Source organism: Heliangelus exortis, chromosome 11 (genome assembly GCF_036169615.1).
Source record: "Heliangelus exortis chromosome 11, bHelExo1.hap1, whole genome shotgun sequence".
Lineage (NCBI taxonomy): Eukaryota > Metazoa > Chordata > Aves > Apodiformes > Trochilidae > Heliangelus > Heliangelus exortis.
In genome coordinates, this window is record NC_092432.1 from 12,936,681 (window position 1) to 12,952,657 (window position 15,977).

Consider the following 15,977-nt stretch of genomic DNA (forward strand, 5'->3'; position numbering starts at 1 on the left):
GAAATAACTGAAGGTGCCATTAAGAACAGACCAGTAGTGAAGTTGGAGTTTTGGTCTGATAATATGATTTGAGAGAGCCACTGCAGAGGAACATATATGTAAATTTGGCTTTGAAGTGTGCAGGTGTGAACTCTTGACATATTGCATGCAGGTGATGCTGACTGGGTAAACTGTTGATTGGTGTCCTTAGTTTCCTGGGAGAGGAGGGAAATGGAGGGGAGATGAAATTTACCTGAGTGTTCATAGGGAGTAGACTTCCTAAGAAACATCTATATTTGTATGACCTCTCCTGACACTTTAGTAGGCTTGGGCATCTGCTAAAGCCTTTGGTAGCCAAGTGCATAATTTCAGCTGCTCTGAAAATTTTACAAAGCACTTAAAAATTTGCGAATCTATCCTCGATACCTGTTTTTTCAGACAGAGTCTTTGCATTTTGGAGTTATCTTGATTACCTAAAGAGGCTATCGGATACTTCAGCTGCTTCAGGTCTAAAACTTAACAGCTAAATATTTGTAAGGGAGGAAAAATAAGAGTTGGGACATGACTTTAATTGCTTGTCCAAGCAGATCTTTCATAACAGAGGTGAAGAGTGCACAGTTCTTGTCCTCTGGCTCTGCTAGAGAGCAGCAAGCTGTTGGGAGTAGGTACTGGCACAGTTTGAAATCTGTTCAAAGGGGTTGCACAAACAGGATAGGGAGCAGAACATGGCTATGGCCTAAGGACCTCCTGTCCTGTGTACTGACAGTTGAAGTCAAAAAGGAATAAATAGAAAATTTTGGGAAGAGAGTGCTTAGGGAGCCACGTCCTCCCTTGGATACTTTGGCATATTAAGCTTGAGTAGGTTGTGTTGGCCTAGCAGCTGCTGGGCTCTGTTACAGAACAGCTGAGGCACCCATGTCCTCCTTGAGTCTGGGTTTGACACAGCTGTTCTCAGGAGAGTTGCAGCAAGGATGTGAGTGTGGCTGATGGATGTTTTTAAATACCTTGTTCCTAAGAAATGTACTAACTTGGGATAAGTACAGCTTGTCTGCTCTGCACTGAGACCAGGTACTTCAGAGTCTCACTCTGGTTTTGGTGCCTTAGGGATGCAGGGAGCGCCCTGAAGTCTGCTGGTGTTACAATATATCAGGTGTTCATTCTGTGGAATTTTCAGTGGGATTTTCAGAAGTGCTAAACAAAGCTTCCTTATCTGCAGCTCCTTGACCTCACTGGAAGTAGAACCCATGGAGTGCTGATGCTTTAAGAATTCCCACACATGAAATACGTTCACTCAGATAATGCAAAGGAAGGGTGTGCTCTGCCTTGGAAGTTTTCCCCCTGAAAAAGAAGGTAAAAGGTTCAATCACCAGGAAGTTAGTAGTGGTATTTTTATCATGATACTCAGCTGTAGAAACCATGCTTCTCTCTAGTTGTACCCATTTACAATGCTGTTTTTTTCAGGGGATTAGACTAGAAAGTAAAACTCGGGACCATCGACTTAATGTGATATTAAAAAACCCAAATAGTTATTTAACAAGAAAGCTGTCTGTTCTTTACCTTAGATTAGTCTGGGCTGGTTTAAAAAGAATAAAGTAATTAAGGTGTTTCACACTAGAGTAAACCTGGGAAACAAAGATGAGTTTGGCCTTAAGATACTCTGAGTCTTGAGTGACTGCCTCCTGCCTCTGTACTTCCAAAGAAGTGTCCCCTTGGTGTGTGGACAGTGGGTTATGTGTTTGTGGTGAGCAACCTCAAAGACTTCAGGTTTGAGCTGATGAACTGACTCAGTGATGTCTTCAGGCACTGTGGATGGTGATTAAACTGTAAAAAAAGCTATTTACCTGCTTTTATAAATGCAGGTGGTATTTTTTTTGTATTTAAGCCCGTGACTCACTCTTTGGAACCTAAGATAGGGGCTTCCTTCTTTATCACTTCCTCAAGGAGATGTAACTGCACAGTTAGCAGATGTTGCAGTGTTTACTGCCTGTTTCAAACACTACTCAGCTTTAAGTTTTTCTTCCTCTTCTTGTTCTACATGCACATAAAGGCTTTTGCCTTGATTGCTGCTATTACAAAGCAGCAATCTTGATTATCTTGATCAATAGCTTGATTGAAGCTATTACAAAAAAGTCTTTTAAGTCAAAGAGTGTTTTAAGGATGAAAAACTAAAGAAGCATGCAAAAGCAGCTTCTTTCTTGCACAGAACCTGGATTTTGGCTTCCCAAATCCTACGGACATGGCATCAGGGATGGGATTCAGTATATCCTTGTTCTTCCTGGAGACCTTGCTGGGCTGACCAGCAGATACTAAAACCAAACTGGGGTTATTCAGGGCCTAGGGAGAGCTTGTCCTGATTAGAAAAGCAGTTATGACCTCTTAGAGCAAACCACACTGCTTTGTCTCCTTCCCTGCAGCTAGGAGCAGACAAAAGAGGGTGGCCCTCCCTGTGTGCCCTTTTGTCTGAGAATTTTGTTGGAACATTGCTGTGGCTTTCAATTGATCATATCCCATTGTAGAAATAAAGGTGAGGAATGAAATACCTTTATTCTGAATAATGGATTCTGGATTCTTCCACTGCCCTTTGAAACCTTTCCTGTTGCTTGCATTTCTTGTCTTCACTCTGTGTAATATCAGATGCAGCCACTTTCCTTCTGGAACTGAGAGTGCAGGGTGGAGCTGTGAAACACTCCCAGGGCAGGTGAGCAGGGGCACAGTCCAGTCCTCTTCACTGAGGAACAAGTGGGAACAAGCCTGAAGCCAGTTTGTTGGGGTGGTTTTTTTTCACTGTGACAGTATAAAAAGAACTGCCTTGAGGCACTTGCCTAGCAGAAAATTATTTTAAACTTTATCTATCTTTGCAACTTACTGCAATGAAAACAGCCTGCCTATTCATGTATGATAATTTTGCCATGTTGCCATAGCTTTGTGTTATCTTAACCACATAGAGAGCTGGAAATGAAGGCAGCCTGGTATTTAGGTGTGATTTTGAAGGTGTAGGTGATACCACAGCATTCCTTTTTAACAAATGTTGACATTAACTTCCCCGGAAGAACTTTAAGGAGACCAAACAGTATTTATTGCAATTACTGTCTGGCAGATAAAGAGGAAGAAGGTCTAGTTTTACAGGTTTTGGGAATGTTTTTAAGACAAAGAGTGTAAATAGATAAAGGATGTCATTGTTGGTAGCCAACATCTGGTTTAGGGCAACCTGGAAACAATCACATTGCTAATGCTCGTATGATGTAGTGCATATTAGTGCATTTTGTGGTCCACAGTGAGGACTGGAAACCTTTGCCATTCTTTCTGTCACAGCGTTTCCTTGAAATAACAGGATTTTCACTGGGTAATGCTGAGTTTCAGACCCCCCAGTAAAAAATACAGGCTTGTATGGAGGCATGTATAGAATATGAAACAAGGCTTATGCAAATGAAGTGCTTCTAATGAATTCACATCCTCAGCCTTATTTCCTTCGTATTGTTTTCATACATCCCGAATCAACTTAAGCAGAAGAAATCAGGTCCAGCTTCTGAGATATTCCCTAATCAGCTGAGAAGAGCTGTGATGGTCTGGAGGGCTTTGTAGCCCCCAAGCAGGTGTCAGCATCTCCAGCGTGGGAATGCAGGGCCAGCAATTCTGTGGTGATGCCACATGCTGGGGTTATTTGCCCCACAGGCTGCCCACAAGCCACATATCTTTACCAAATGGGTGTTGTTGAAGCTTGCTATTGTCTGTGTGTCCTTGAATCTTTCTGTTCTCCTTGCAGAGTCTCTCGGTGTGACCAGGGATGCCATGGAGCACACCCCAAACAACGAGTGACGGCGGGGGCTGCAGTGTCCGGAATCAGTAAGGAGTTTCTGTTGTGGTACAGGATTGCTGCTCAACACCAGGGCCACACGAGCGCCTCATGAAATTTAGGACCGGTGGCTACCCAGGAGGAGAAAGAGGGGCCGAAGTCTGTCAAGAAACCGGTGCCGGTTCCGTGGGGAAGCGCTGGCCCGATCCGGATGGAGCAGAAACCGCACTGAAGCCGCAGCCGCTTCCTGGGTGAGCGTTCAGGGGCAGCCGCTGCTCCTCCCTTCAGCCGGGACCCCAGGGGCTGACCCCGGGACCCCAGGGGCGGGGTGGAGCGCGGCTCTCTGCCGCACAGCCCCGGTTCCCTTCTGTGGAGGGGCAGAGGCTCTGCCGCACCGCGGGGAGTGCGGCCTCGGCTCCCTCCTCTTTCCCCGCCGAGGGGCGGCTGTGCCTGCGGGGTCCCGGCCACCTCCACAGGACCCGAAACCCGAGTTTGCGCCCTGGGGAGCCGCCGGGAGGGTGGGTTCGCACCGGCACCCGTCCCGGGAACCGGCTTTACTTCACGTTTTCTTTCCGGAGCAGGGGCCGCTGGTCCGACCCTCAAGGGCCGCCCTCCCCCAGGACCCCTCACAGGGCCGCGAAGGGGCGGGAGGCGGCACTGCCCCGGCGGCTCCTCCGGTGAGCGGCCGGCGCCGCCCCTTCAGCCTCCTCCGGGCGGGGACCCTGCGAGCCGCGGCAGCGCAGGAGGGAGTGCGGCGGAGGCGGACGGGCCGCGCCTAGGGGTAAGTGGGAGCTGCCCCCTCAGCCGGCTGTGCCCGGGGTCCTCCGCGAAGCTGGGGTCTCCGCTCCCCTTCTCGGCGGCGGCTCCCTCTCCCCGGTTCTCTCGTCGTCCTTCTCTTTCCCCCTGTGGCTTCCGAGCCGCTTTTAAGATGTTCCCGCTCCGCGTCCCACCCGCGTCGGCGTTCGGAGGCTGTGAAGCGCACCTGGCTGGGCGGGCTCAGGGCCGTTCCCGCGCCGCCCGTTTCTCCCTCAGTGTCGTGGCCGAGTCCTGGGGTGTGCAGTGGGGCTGTGGGGTCCCTCCCCGCAGGTCAGTCCGGTATCTGTGGTGCCGGCCTGTCAGAGGGGGGTTGGGTTGGGCTGGGGGGGTGGTTTGCGCTTGGCCATCCTGTCCTCACAGCGGGTTTTAAGGTGCTGCCGCCTCAGACTACGTGCGGGCTGTCCTGCAGCTGTCAGCCGGGGGCAAAGGCAGCTCCCCGGAATCACCTCAGTGAGCAGCGGACATTTCCCCCTGAGCAGGGCCCCCAGGGAGTTCCAGAACTCTGCCGTTTGGTGGTCGGTGCCGCTCGGTCTGGCGGTGTTTCTGTCCGTAGCCGTCAGGGACAGTTGTTCCTGGCTTTGCACTTCAGCAAACGCTGCGTGAGTCCATCACGTTTATCCGTAAATTTCTTCCTGACTTTGCCTCCAGCTGCTTTCCTTGGTATCTGGTAGATTTCTTAACATCTGCTCCTCTGGGCAGCTGGCCAGGGGTCCCGGGGGAGGCTGCTTTGGCCTGGCCTGCATCCTTGAGAGGACAGTCAGCAATTCAAGTGGGAATGGCAGGGTGGAAATGTGCAACAGTTGCTTCTGCAGTGTTTTTTCACTCCAAAAAAAGCACCGAAACTGGCATGCTCACCTGCTTGATGCATGGGGAAAAAGGTGAATTCCAACCTTCTCCAGAGGTAGCCGTTCTGAAACATTGAGGGGGTTTCAGACTTTCCTGTGCCCTTTATCTGCTTGTGCAAGAAATGTCGGTCACGCAGGCTGGATCTCACTCGGCTCTGGGGCAGTTTTGTGCCTTATCTGCAGTGTTAATCCTTGAAGGCACCTGAGGGACGAGGAGGAGGAGCGGGGCTCTTCCATTCCGTGCCAGCGTGCCTGGCGTTGCGGGCTTCCCCCTGTCCCCTGCCCGTCGAGGTGTTGGCATCAAGCTCCCTGTTCCAGCACGTACAGACTTTGGGATCAGTGACAGCCGCAGCCCTGGCAGCTGTCTGTCTGCTGGGACCCGCACTTAGCTGCACAGCTCACCCATTTGGTACGTACCCTTGGAAATACAGGCTCTGAGCATGCAGCACACGTGTAATTCCTGCGGAGTAAACCTAGGAGGTGGGAAGGGGATCACTTGGGAGTTAGTGTCAGGAGCAGGGATTCTGTAGGGGACTGAAGTCCTCGGGTGTCCGCTGTGCTTTGTGTCCTCTACAGGCACACTCTGACAAAGTTTTTCAGACTGTTGTTTATTATGTTCATTGGAAAGCAAAGGGTAAAAGTTACTTGGTTTTTTTCTCTTGGAATTGCTTAGTTTTTTCTAGGAAAAAAAAAAAAAAAAAGAGAAAGGGGATAAGAAGAGTGAAAAAGGAAAACATTTTAATGCTTGTAAAAATGTGTTAGTTTTAGCACGGGACACCAAAACTTCGAAAACAATATCACTTGCATTTATTTGGTGGGTTTGTTTGGTTTTTGGGGGAGGCAAGGGGTGTTTCTTTTTTTCCAGCTTACTAATTTAAGACAGTTTTTATTATAAATTGCTTTTGTTATTTTTCAATACTAAAAAACAACTTATAAGTGAAATCATTACTTTGATCTGTTCTGAGTATTTAGGGTTTTGCTTTACTGAAGCTGTTGTTTTGCAATGTAAAACATGCCACAGGGGATGCTTCCGAGTTTTGCAAAGGATTTAGTAATTGAGCTCATGTCAGGTGTATTTGAGAAGGTAAGATCATTCAGATCTTACCTCAGTCACTTGAAATTGGTTTCCTTAGGGTAGAACACAACCTAAAGGGAAAAAAAAAATGAAGGCTGGTGACAAGCCAGATGATCCAACGTGTTTGTTCTCTCATTTTCTATAATCCTGCTCTTGTTCAGCAGTAGGTGGACATTTGTCTAGCATTTGACATGTGTAAACCAGTCATTAAGTGACAAATAATTTGGCTAATAACTTATGCAGGCAAACCTTTTTTTTTAAAAAAGAGAAATATAACAATTTCTTCTGCTCCTCTTTGGGTGGATTCTGTCACCCTCTGTAGAAAGGGGTATTTATTTGGATTTATCTCCTTGACAGGCAGCACAAGCTGCACTAAAAAGGCACTTCTGTACTGGAATAGCAATACTTGCATCCAGGGCTTGTGCTGATATAAAATATATGTGTTCTTTCTAATGTATACTGTAGACCACAATGGAAAACTTTCTTTTCTTTTTCTTTTTTTTTTTTTTTTTTTTTGGGCAAATAACTAGCTTTATGATATGGCAGTTAAGGAATGTGAAGGGATTAGAACATGTTTCTGATATCTGAAGCTGGAATCTTGGAGGTCTTCATGGTATTTCTGGTTTTGCTACAGCTTTCTTCCAGCTGTCATTGTGTGTAGCAAAATCATTTGCAGAGGACTGACAATAGGTTGCTGCCTTGTGGTGTTTGGGATGTGTAAAGGGGAGTTGGATAGAGGAGTAAAGGGTGAAGTATCATATACTACACTTATGAAAACGTGTAAGTAATATGAATGCTGAGCAGCAGCTGGGCTGGTTATTAAAATGCTCACTGCTGGCAGTCCTAGAGCTGATACAGACAGATACAGAAGAGCTGGCCCCAGCACGGGATGGTTGAGGGGTAGACATGGCACAGGCTGTGAAAGGTCACAGAAAGCTCTTTCCTCTGCAGAGCTTGCCTTGGAGCTCTGAAACTTCTGGTCTGATCCAAAAATCACTGTAGCAGATGCCTTCAGCCTCTTGGTTTTAATACATTCTGGTGCAGACCCTGTGTGACTGGAATGGTCCTGACTCAAACTGTATTTTTATACAGTTTGAGTACATGCCCAGAAGTGCTCAGATAGAGTGTGTAAAAAAAAATAAAGTTGATTGTTGTTGTTTGCTCAGATCATGAATGTAGAACAGAGTCTTTGAATGAGTCAGGTGAATGGCCATCTCTAATTCAGCCTGTTTTCACTCACCAGCACAAAGAAATCACCATTTCACTACAGGGAAAAATTAAGGCTGTCATTCCTTCTCTGGCATGCGTGTGCTCTGTACTTGCAAATGGAGTCCAACAAGAACATTGTAGTTTAAATCTCTGAATGTGATGGGTGTGAATGGGATGGTTATGTCTATGTTTGTGAATGGCAGTTTTATTTTGGATGGGTTATATGAGTGCTTGAAATTTATCTTTTATTGTCTTATCCCCCTTATACTGTGTGTTTGCTAATGACAGTTGTCTTGGATCATCAAATATATAATCTATTTTGGGCATCTGCTAACTGTGACTGCTGAGTGAAAGCCCATGTGAGGTATCTGCAGGAGTAAAGAGAGGGGAAGGCAGTGTAAGATAATGTGAAGTGATAGATGTGGAAAACACCAGCACATCAGAGTTATGACTGGAGGGTCTGAGCACTTTGGAATACTTTTATGTTTAGCCTTAAAAAACAAGGCTCTAGGCTGACTTGGATGCTTGAATGGTTTTGTGGTGTTGGGAGAAAGCTTGCTGGTTTGACCTTTGCAGAATAAGGATGTGAGTTAAAAGATCAGCATAAGGGATGAAGATTTTCTCATTATTTTTGAAATAATATTGCACCCATAACAATTGTGTGTTCTGTGACTCTGCAGAAATACCTATGTTTGTTGGAGGCTGCTGGGAAATGAGTAAACTTGTCAATGAAATATTAAGTGGCTGTGTTCCCAGAGGCATCTTGGGTGGGTTCTCTGTTCTCAAAGCAATGTTCTTTACTTGCTCTCCTGAATGCCAAGCACTCTCCCTTAGAACAATGGTATTCTTTTAGGTGTGTTTGCATTGATGTTATTTATGGCTATGTACCTTGGATGCTGATGAAGGGAGTAGTCAGCTGAGGGATTTCCAGTCTTTGGGCAGAGCTCAGCAGTATCTGTCAATATGTGGGCATTGCACTGCACTTGACTTTTGTATGTTCTCAACTTAATCATGCAGTCAGGATGAGCAAAAGGTTTGGGTTTTTTTTTAGCAAGGCTTGACTTAGTCCTTTGATTGCTTTTGTGGGTGTTGAACTAGGTTTTGTACCAACCACCACTTCAGAAAAATCTTTCTCTGAACTTTTGTGAGCAACATTATATAAACTTAGTACAGAACCAGTAGCTCAGAGATGACCTTATTTTTGTAAATGCTACTAAACCATTTATTGATTAGATTCAGTCCCTGAGCTCTATTGGTCAATGAGCTTTCTCTGAGATCATGAACGGTTGCCTGAGGAATATGATAATTTGCTTACAAAGCAGAATCTGAGTTATTTTCACTAATAGGAAAAGAGAGACATTTTTGTCCATGTGCCCAGGCTTTGGAAAAGGGTCTAATGAGCAAAAAAGCAGAAACTGGCTTCACCTGGCTTCATCTTGAAAAACCCTGAAAATACAGGCAAAGGAAAGATCAGCCAGAAAATATCTGAGAAAGTGGGGGTGTGGAAAGCAGAAACTCAACCCCACACACACACCTTGCAGTGCATCTGGTGGGGGCTCACCAGTGCAAGCAGTGGTGGTTGCAGTATATTGAATCGTGCCATGGCCATGGTCTTCAGCATCATGCCCTCTGTGGTTTCTGTCATTTGCCTCAGGTGGCTGGATGAGAGAGGGCATTGCTAGAGCACAGGTCTGCAGGCATGTGTGGGAGGCAAACTGGTCTCCTTTTCAGAGTTTTGAAACTGGGGTTGTAAGAGATCTCTTAATGAAAACACAGCAGGTGCCACAGAACCTTTAAGAGCCATTGTGTCTGCAGTGGAGATCGGCAGGAAAGCTATTGCCAGGGACTCCTTGCACCTCCCTCTCCCCCATGCCAGTGTCTGTCACTCAGCAGGAATGTCAGCTGCTGCAAGGGATGTGTTTTGGTGAGGTGACAGATGCCTGCTGTCCCCTGAGCTGGGCAGATACACTTTGCAGAAAAGAGAGGATGCAGTTTTGGTGTGTAGCTGAAATACTTCTGTCATCTGGTCTGAATGAAGCTCAGAGTCCCTAGGGCAGGGCTTGCCAGAGTATGGCATGTGCCCTGGATCTTCTCCCCCATCTTGGAGCAAAGGAGGTAGAGGAGAAGTGGCTGTATGCTGGGTGTGGGCCATTTGAGGTCCCACCTGGTGAAGGCATTGTGAAAGGGAAAGGGGCAAAGGGAAATAAATGTATCAAAAAGAACCCCTGGATCTCATTGGGCTTTGGAAATGGCCATTCAAAAGGATGCCCTGCAGAGATGTTAAGTGTATGATGAGAGCTGTCATGGGGTGACACAAAATAGTGTCACTAGGGGATGGAAGCAAGTACCCCTTCTCACTTGTGTGTGGTGTAGCTGACATTGAGCACCTAGTAGAGGGACATCTGATTTTGCTGATACCCTCTTCCTCACTGCTACTGATTTTGGGAGCAAATGTTATTCCCATTGTATCAGTGAAAGCATTGATGGAGGAGCCCTTTTGCTTTAAATAAAGCAGTCAACTAATTTTTGTCCTAATGTGTAGACTTTGCTAGCATCAGCCAAAAATATATGTGGAAGAGGTAAGAGGCTGTTTCTGTTCTGTTGGAGCAACTGAAGGAGCTTATCCAGGCAGGAACTGAATTGATACTTAGCATGTAAATTGTTTATAAAAGGGGGAGGAGAACAAAGCAGGCAAAACCTTCTTTCTGAGGTGAGTGCATGGCAAAAACTGGGTGTATTTTGACAAGCTGTTAGATTTTTACAGTGTATTTACTGCTTACTGCATAGGCTTTCGTTTGAGAAAATCTTTAAAAACATGTGCATTTCAGCTTGTCAGGAGCCCTGCACTTGTGCTTTGGTACTTTGTCCTATTTTATAATAAATCTGCTGATTTATCAAAGTAGCTGAATCTTCTTGCACACTGAATCCTAAAGGATCAAAATAGAACTTTGTTTGCTTGTGAAACACACTTCCTGGCGTGCTACAGTCAGATGCCAAAGCCTGCTATGTGAAAACGTGGGAGCTGTGGAGAGGTACAGAACATGGGAGTTCCCAGTGCTGTTGAAGCAAGCAGTGTCTGTGATTCTGAAGGAAACTGATAATACCTTGGGAAGCACAGGCTCACTGCTGGAGCCTGCAGAGGTGTGAGGCAACTGCTATAGTTAGATCATAGTGATACTTGTGCCTTACAGCTTCTTTACACCCTCTGGTCTAAACAGTGGGTGCTGTTTGGGCCTTTGGGGATAATGCTGATGTTTGTCTACACAGGAAAGTGGTCAGCTGGTCAAGCTGATTATTGTGTGAAAATCCATTCTGTTCCCAGAACGTGTGTCTTGCAGTGTGGGTGTGTCCTGAGGAATAATGTGATTTCTGATCTTCTCTTCCACAAGCAGCACAACATAATGCACTCCCAGATCTGCAAATGTGAGGCTTGTCTTCCCAGACCTCACAGAGCCCATCAGCCTAAAGGATGGTGTTCAGGAAACAAATCTCACAGTTACACAGAGCAATGCGTGTAACAAATGCTGCAGGTGTTTCTGTCCTTTGGAACCCTGAGTGTGTGAGGAAAGATGTTGCACCAAAACCTCTGGATATGGAATCAGGATGCCTGTTTGCAGCAGCAGTGCAGATTTCCACTTGCTGTCCTGCCTGTGTGCTTCAGAAACTCTTTCTGACATGAGAAAAAGGAACCTCTGCCTTGTGGTCTCCCTGGTTTGTGGCCTGCCTGCTCACACTTCAATGAAGAAGCCTGTAATGCTGATTTTCATGCTAGTTCTCTTCAGTGCAGTGTGGGTGCTTTGTCGTCCATATGTTTGTCAAATTATTACTTAGTTGCAAGAACCCTCTTGACTGAGACTGCTAAATGAATTTTTTCGATTGATGAGTGGTGACTTTGGCCATGAATGATCTGTGGGGGATCCAAAGTGACTACACAAGAGATGTGTTTTAGTGATTCTTTGCCTGTTGGAAGATTGTAATGCATGTCATTCTTTCTTACTACTAGAGCTGCATCATCCTTGTGCATCAATGAGAAGTCCAACTATGGCTTTGTTCAAGCAACAGAAGGTGGAGGACATTTATGAAATTGGGGAGGAGCTAGGAAGGTAAGTAAGCACTGATGACACCACACTATTTTAAAAGCTGACACATAGGGATATTTGTCACATCTTCAAACAATGACTGTGCACAGTAGCCCAGTACAATTGCAATATACACCACTAGAAACAGTGCCCTTTACAAAACCTGCACTTTGTGTAGTTTTTATATTTTAGGGTAAGTGTGCTAAGTATTTTTCCTATTTCTTTTCTTGCAGCTAGGACAACAGAAGGTATGTTTGGATTGTCTTGTGTAGATAGGTGTCATCTCTGTCTGTGCTTTAGGCTGGGCTCACCTGTCAGTTCTCTAAACTGGAACCCACAGTGCTGTTGTCAAAGAGGCAGCCTTTTCATTTCTGTGCTATGAACAGTGCTGCAGAGCACCCTTTGTTTTCAGCTGGCTCTGAGCACAGAATCAGAATCACAGAATGTCTTTGGTTGGAAAAGGCCTTCAAGATCACCCAATCCAAACTTCAACAAATTTTGAGCACTGACAGAAGACAATCATATCTGCTGCAAAACACTCTATTCCTGAGAAGATTTGCCTGTCAAAATCCCAACTGGACAGCTTAATATCTGTATATAGCTTTTAACCTACAAAGGCTTATCTGCAGGAAATAATTATAGGTGGAGTTAATGGACTATTATTATGCTTAAGTATAAGCACCTGCTTAAACACTCAGCCGGGTTGGTGTGCTGGAGGACACAGGGGTCCCCCCTCTCATCACTTAGCAACAAACAGTGCTCTGGGTGAACATATCTGGGTTTCCTTTCAGTGTCCAACCCTCCAGTGATTTTCTTTTTAATATGCAAATAGCTAAAATAGGGCTATATATGTGTTGGCCTCCTTCCCAACTTCTGGCGGTTGGTTTTGATAAATGGCTGTATATATGCAATTACCCTTTTTCAAGGGCCAGTAATTTACTTACATTAAAACACCTCAGTTGAAGCTGCCCTGTCAAAATCTTATTTTTTCACTCTCAGCTATTTCTTCTTTTGAGTTGCTGAGACTGTTTCTTTTAAAAGGAGATGTTGGTTTTGGGTTTGTTTGGGGGATTTCTTGTTTATTTTTATTTTTTCCCCTCTCAGAGAGGCCTCAACTACTAAATTTTTTATAACTGCTTACTTTAGCATATTTTTACTTTGGCTTCTGAACTGGATTTCGAAATCCAGTGTCTTTTAAGGTGATGAACCTCAAGCTCCTCTTCAAACTGCTGGTTGTTATGCCTTTGGAATGGAGAAGTGGAGTTGAAACAACCTGAAGTCTGGCCCTTCCTGTTTGAGCCTCAGCCCTGCTGCTTCCCTGGCTGCTCCTCAGGGGGCCATGGCTGCTGCCAGGTTGGTGCTGTGGATGGAGCTGGTACTCACCACACATCAGGTGATGGGCTGGGATTAGAGGAGGCTATGCTTAGTCTGAAATTCCTGCCATTTTTAATGGATGTATTCTCTGCAAAAAAGACCTCTTGTGAATAAGGTGGAAGGAGGAGCAGGAGTATACATGAGAAGGTACCCTCACATGACAAAGGGTATTAGACTCCACTACAACACAGTGTTCTAGTTTCCAGCATTTTATTTGTCATACTCCTTCTACCAAGCCCTACTTGGTACTCAGGTCTGTAGGCAAAAATGTTCCTTGAAAGACCTGAAGGAAGCAGGTAAATTGTAACAAGCAGACCTCTGCTGGTTTTTTATGGTTTTTCAAGGGAAGCTGTCTAATTGTAAACTGTGAGAAGAGAGCAGTGAGATGGGAATTGCCTCACTCTGAATGCATCCAGGCTGTATAATTTATGTGTTTATATATAATGTCACACAGTCTCCGTCAGTGTATTTTCACTTCCAGTTTTTGTGAGGAGCTCTGCAAATGTCACTGGGGAATGTCACTGGGTTGTCATGCCTCTGTGTCTCTGAGCAGTAACTACTGATGAGGCCCAGCAACAAATCCTACCTTGCTTTGTTAGAAGACAACACACTAGACAGGTTGTGGTGACTGAAATGCAGGTCTTTTTTCCAAACTTGATTCAGATGCCCTTAGAACAGGCAGGTGTCTTTTATTAGTTCAGTGTGTTTGCAACAAGTTGTTAGGTGATGACACAAATTCAGGCAGGGAAGAGGGTTCATTTGTTGTCATTCTGGCAACAAAAGCCACTTAAAAAAGAAAGGAGTCCTGTTAGTCTTCTCCTTAACTGAGTTTGTGGTTACTTGGCAAGAAAAGTGTGGTGATTAATACAAGCCTAATACCTGTTCTAGCCCAGATTCAGTCAAAAATTAAAATACAGGTTCTTGCAGCCAGAGCCAGCACCTGCTGATCTGAAAGTCTTTACACAGCACTTAGGAAAGGAAGCTGCTCTTAAAGGCTGCAAATGCTCCTTTGCAAGGCTTTGGTCTGTCTGGTCTGGTGATGAAATTAAACCTTCCCTGTCACTGTGCAGCCCTGAGGGTAGCTGCAGCAAGAGCTCTTTGGATCCAGCTGTAGAGAACCCTCCAAATACCTTATTTATGGACTCCTCAACCACATCATTCTCAGAGTCACTGCTGAGCTAGGATCACCTCAAAGGGTACTGGAAATGCAAGGCAATAGTGAAAGAGAAGACTCAGCAGAAAGGGGGAGCAGGTTTTCCATAGCTGCAGCTGTGTCCTCTAACCAGCTGCTTAGCTCCACCATTCCCTCAGTCTTTCAAATCTTAATCTTAGGTTTGCACCTCTGTTTCTCAACTTCTCCAAAGGGTGCATGGAGGGAACAAGAAGTCAGGCATGTGGCTTTAGAGAAGTTGCTGATGGGCTTGTTAGTTCTGGCAGCTATGCTTGGGAAGCTTAGCATGGCCTAAGCTGAATGGATGCAGTACTTTATTATAATAGGTGTATATTTAAAGTTACTTCCTGCAAGATAGCAATCAGCTGGTTTGTAATTGTGAAGTCTGTGAGTCCTGAGGTTCTCTTGCAATAGCTGAAAGGGAGCCTAAAAAGAGGAGGGGCCTCTAGAGTGAATTTAGCAAGTGTCAACATTTTAAAGTAACAATAATAATTTTAAAAGAGCACTTTCAAGATCTCTAATACAGCTTTATTGCTATATTATTGCTAATATAGCAATATTATTTATTGCTAACATTGAGATATTAGGGTATTTTATTTTTCAAAGTTTATGACAAGAGGAACATTTAGAAAAATTAGCTGAAGGTGAATATGTTAAAGGGATTTTTATTTTAAAAATCTCCAGTATACTGTAACTGGAAGTGTGGAAGAACTAAAAAGCAGTGTAATCTAATCACTGCCTGCAGAAGTGTTAGAAGATTCTCTTTCCCCTTCTCCCAAGGGCAGGAGGTTGTGTGATGTTGTGGTGTTTTGTACAGTCCTCCAGGCATCTAATGCTGTCATTCAGAAGGCATCAGACTTTCTGGCAGCTTCATCTTCTTGTGTCTGAGCTGTTGCTCAAAATTTGAGACTTCAGAATACTTTCCACATGTTTTCAAAATTTATCCCTCCTCAAATACATGTTAATCTTATTAAATGTCTCTTCTTTTGAAGTAATGGCAAACTGCATCCTTCATCATTAATTTTAACAAAATTTGTAAGAAACCTGTTGCTAGTTTTGCCTGTTTTGAGGAGAATCCTGGCATAAGCCATTTGCAGGATTGTTTGTATCAGATCACTCTGCTGGCATGCCAAAGCAGACATGCCAAAGCAATGGAAATGCTTCTTGGAAAATGAAAAATGTGAGGAAATGAAGGCTAACTATGTGGGAATATGCAGCAGGTCAAACAACAGCTGGTTCTGTGGCACCAGGGAGGTGGTAGCAAGAGACAGCCAAGAATGGGAGCTCTTAAATCAAGGCCATAGCAAGCCAAGATAAGGAAGAACTGGCCTCTACTCAGCTGGTGGTATGGACTCCAGGCAAGGGGCAGCCCTAAAGATCACTTTATCAGCATGTCTCAGGACTTGTAATTTGGATGGGTTGTTTGTTCCAGCTGGACAAAAGGAGTTCTTGTACAAACCTGCAGGAGCATTTCCTGATGTATGAGCAAACAGTGATGGTGGTGGTAGGTGCACAGAGAGGGCTGGAATTTCAGAGATGTGCAGTGCAATTCATGAAGGGTTGTACCAGAGAGTCATTAATCTGTTACCCAAATGTGTTGCCAGCCAGGCTGTGGAGAGCTGTTGACGTTTGCACC

At 45.1% G+C, this 15,977-nt stretch overlaps 1 protein-coding gene and 1 long non-coding RNA gene across 15 annotated transcripts in view; one reads left to right on the forward strand and one right to left on the reverse strand.

Moving 5' to 3' along the window:
- Nucleotides 1–527: 527 nt before the first annotated feature.
- LOC139801022 (uncharacterized) lies at nt 528–2,935 on the reverse strand. The gene is made up of 2 exons (XR_011728042.1): nt 2,520–2,935; nt 528–1,317 (listed from the first exon to the last, which is right to left on the reverse strand). It is a non-coding gene; the product is annotated as an uncharacterized lncRNA (long non-coding RNA).
- A 1,445-nt stretch (nt 2,936–4,380) lies between these two features.
- DAPK2 (death associated protein kinase 2) overlaps nt 4,381–15,977 on the forward strand; it is a 50,119-nt gene continuing 38,522 nt past the window's right edge. For 2 of the 14 annotated variants that reach the window (XM_071754693.1, XM_071754685.1), the window contains exons 1-3: nt 4,738–4,858; nt 5,598–5,842; nt 11,721–11,820. In XM_071754693.1, the coding sequence (XP_071610794.1) occupies nt 11,744–11,820 (77 nt within the window). In that variant the 5' untranslated portion in view covers nt 4,738–4,858; nt 5,598–5,842; nt 11,721–11,743. Of the gene's footprint in view, nt 5,188–5,597; nt 5,843–11,720; nt 11,821–15,977 lie in introns of all 14 variants that reach the window. The other 12 variants (XM_071754682.1, XM_071754688.1, XM_071754687.1 and 9 more) reach the window with 11 other exon arrangements.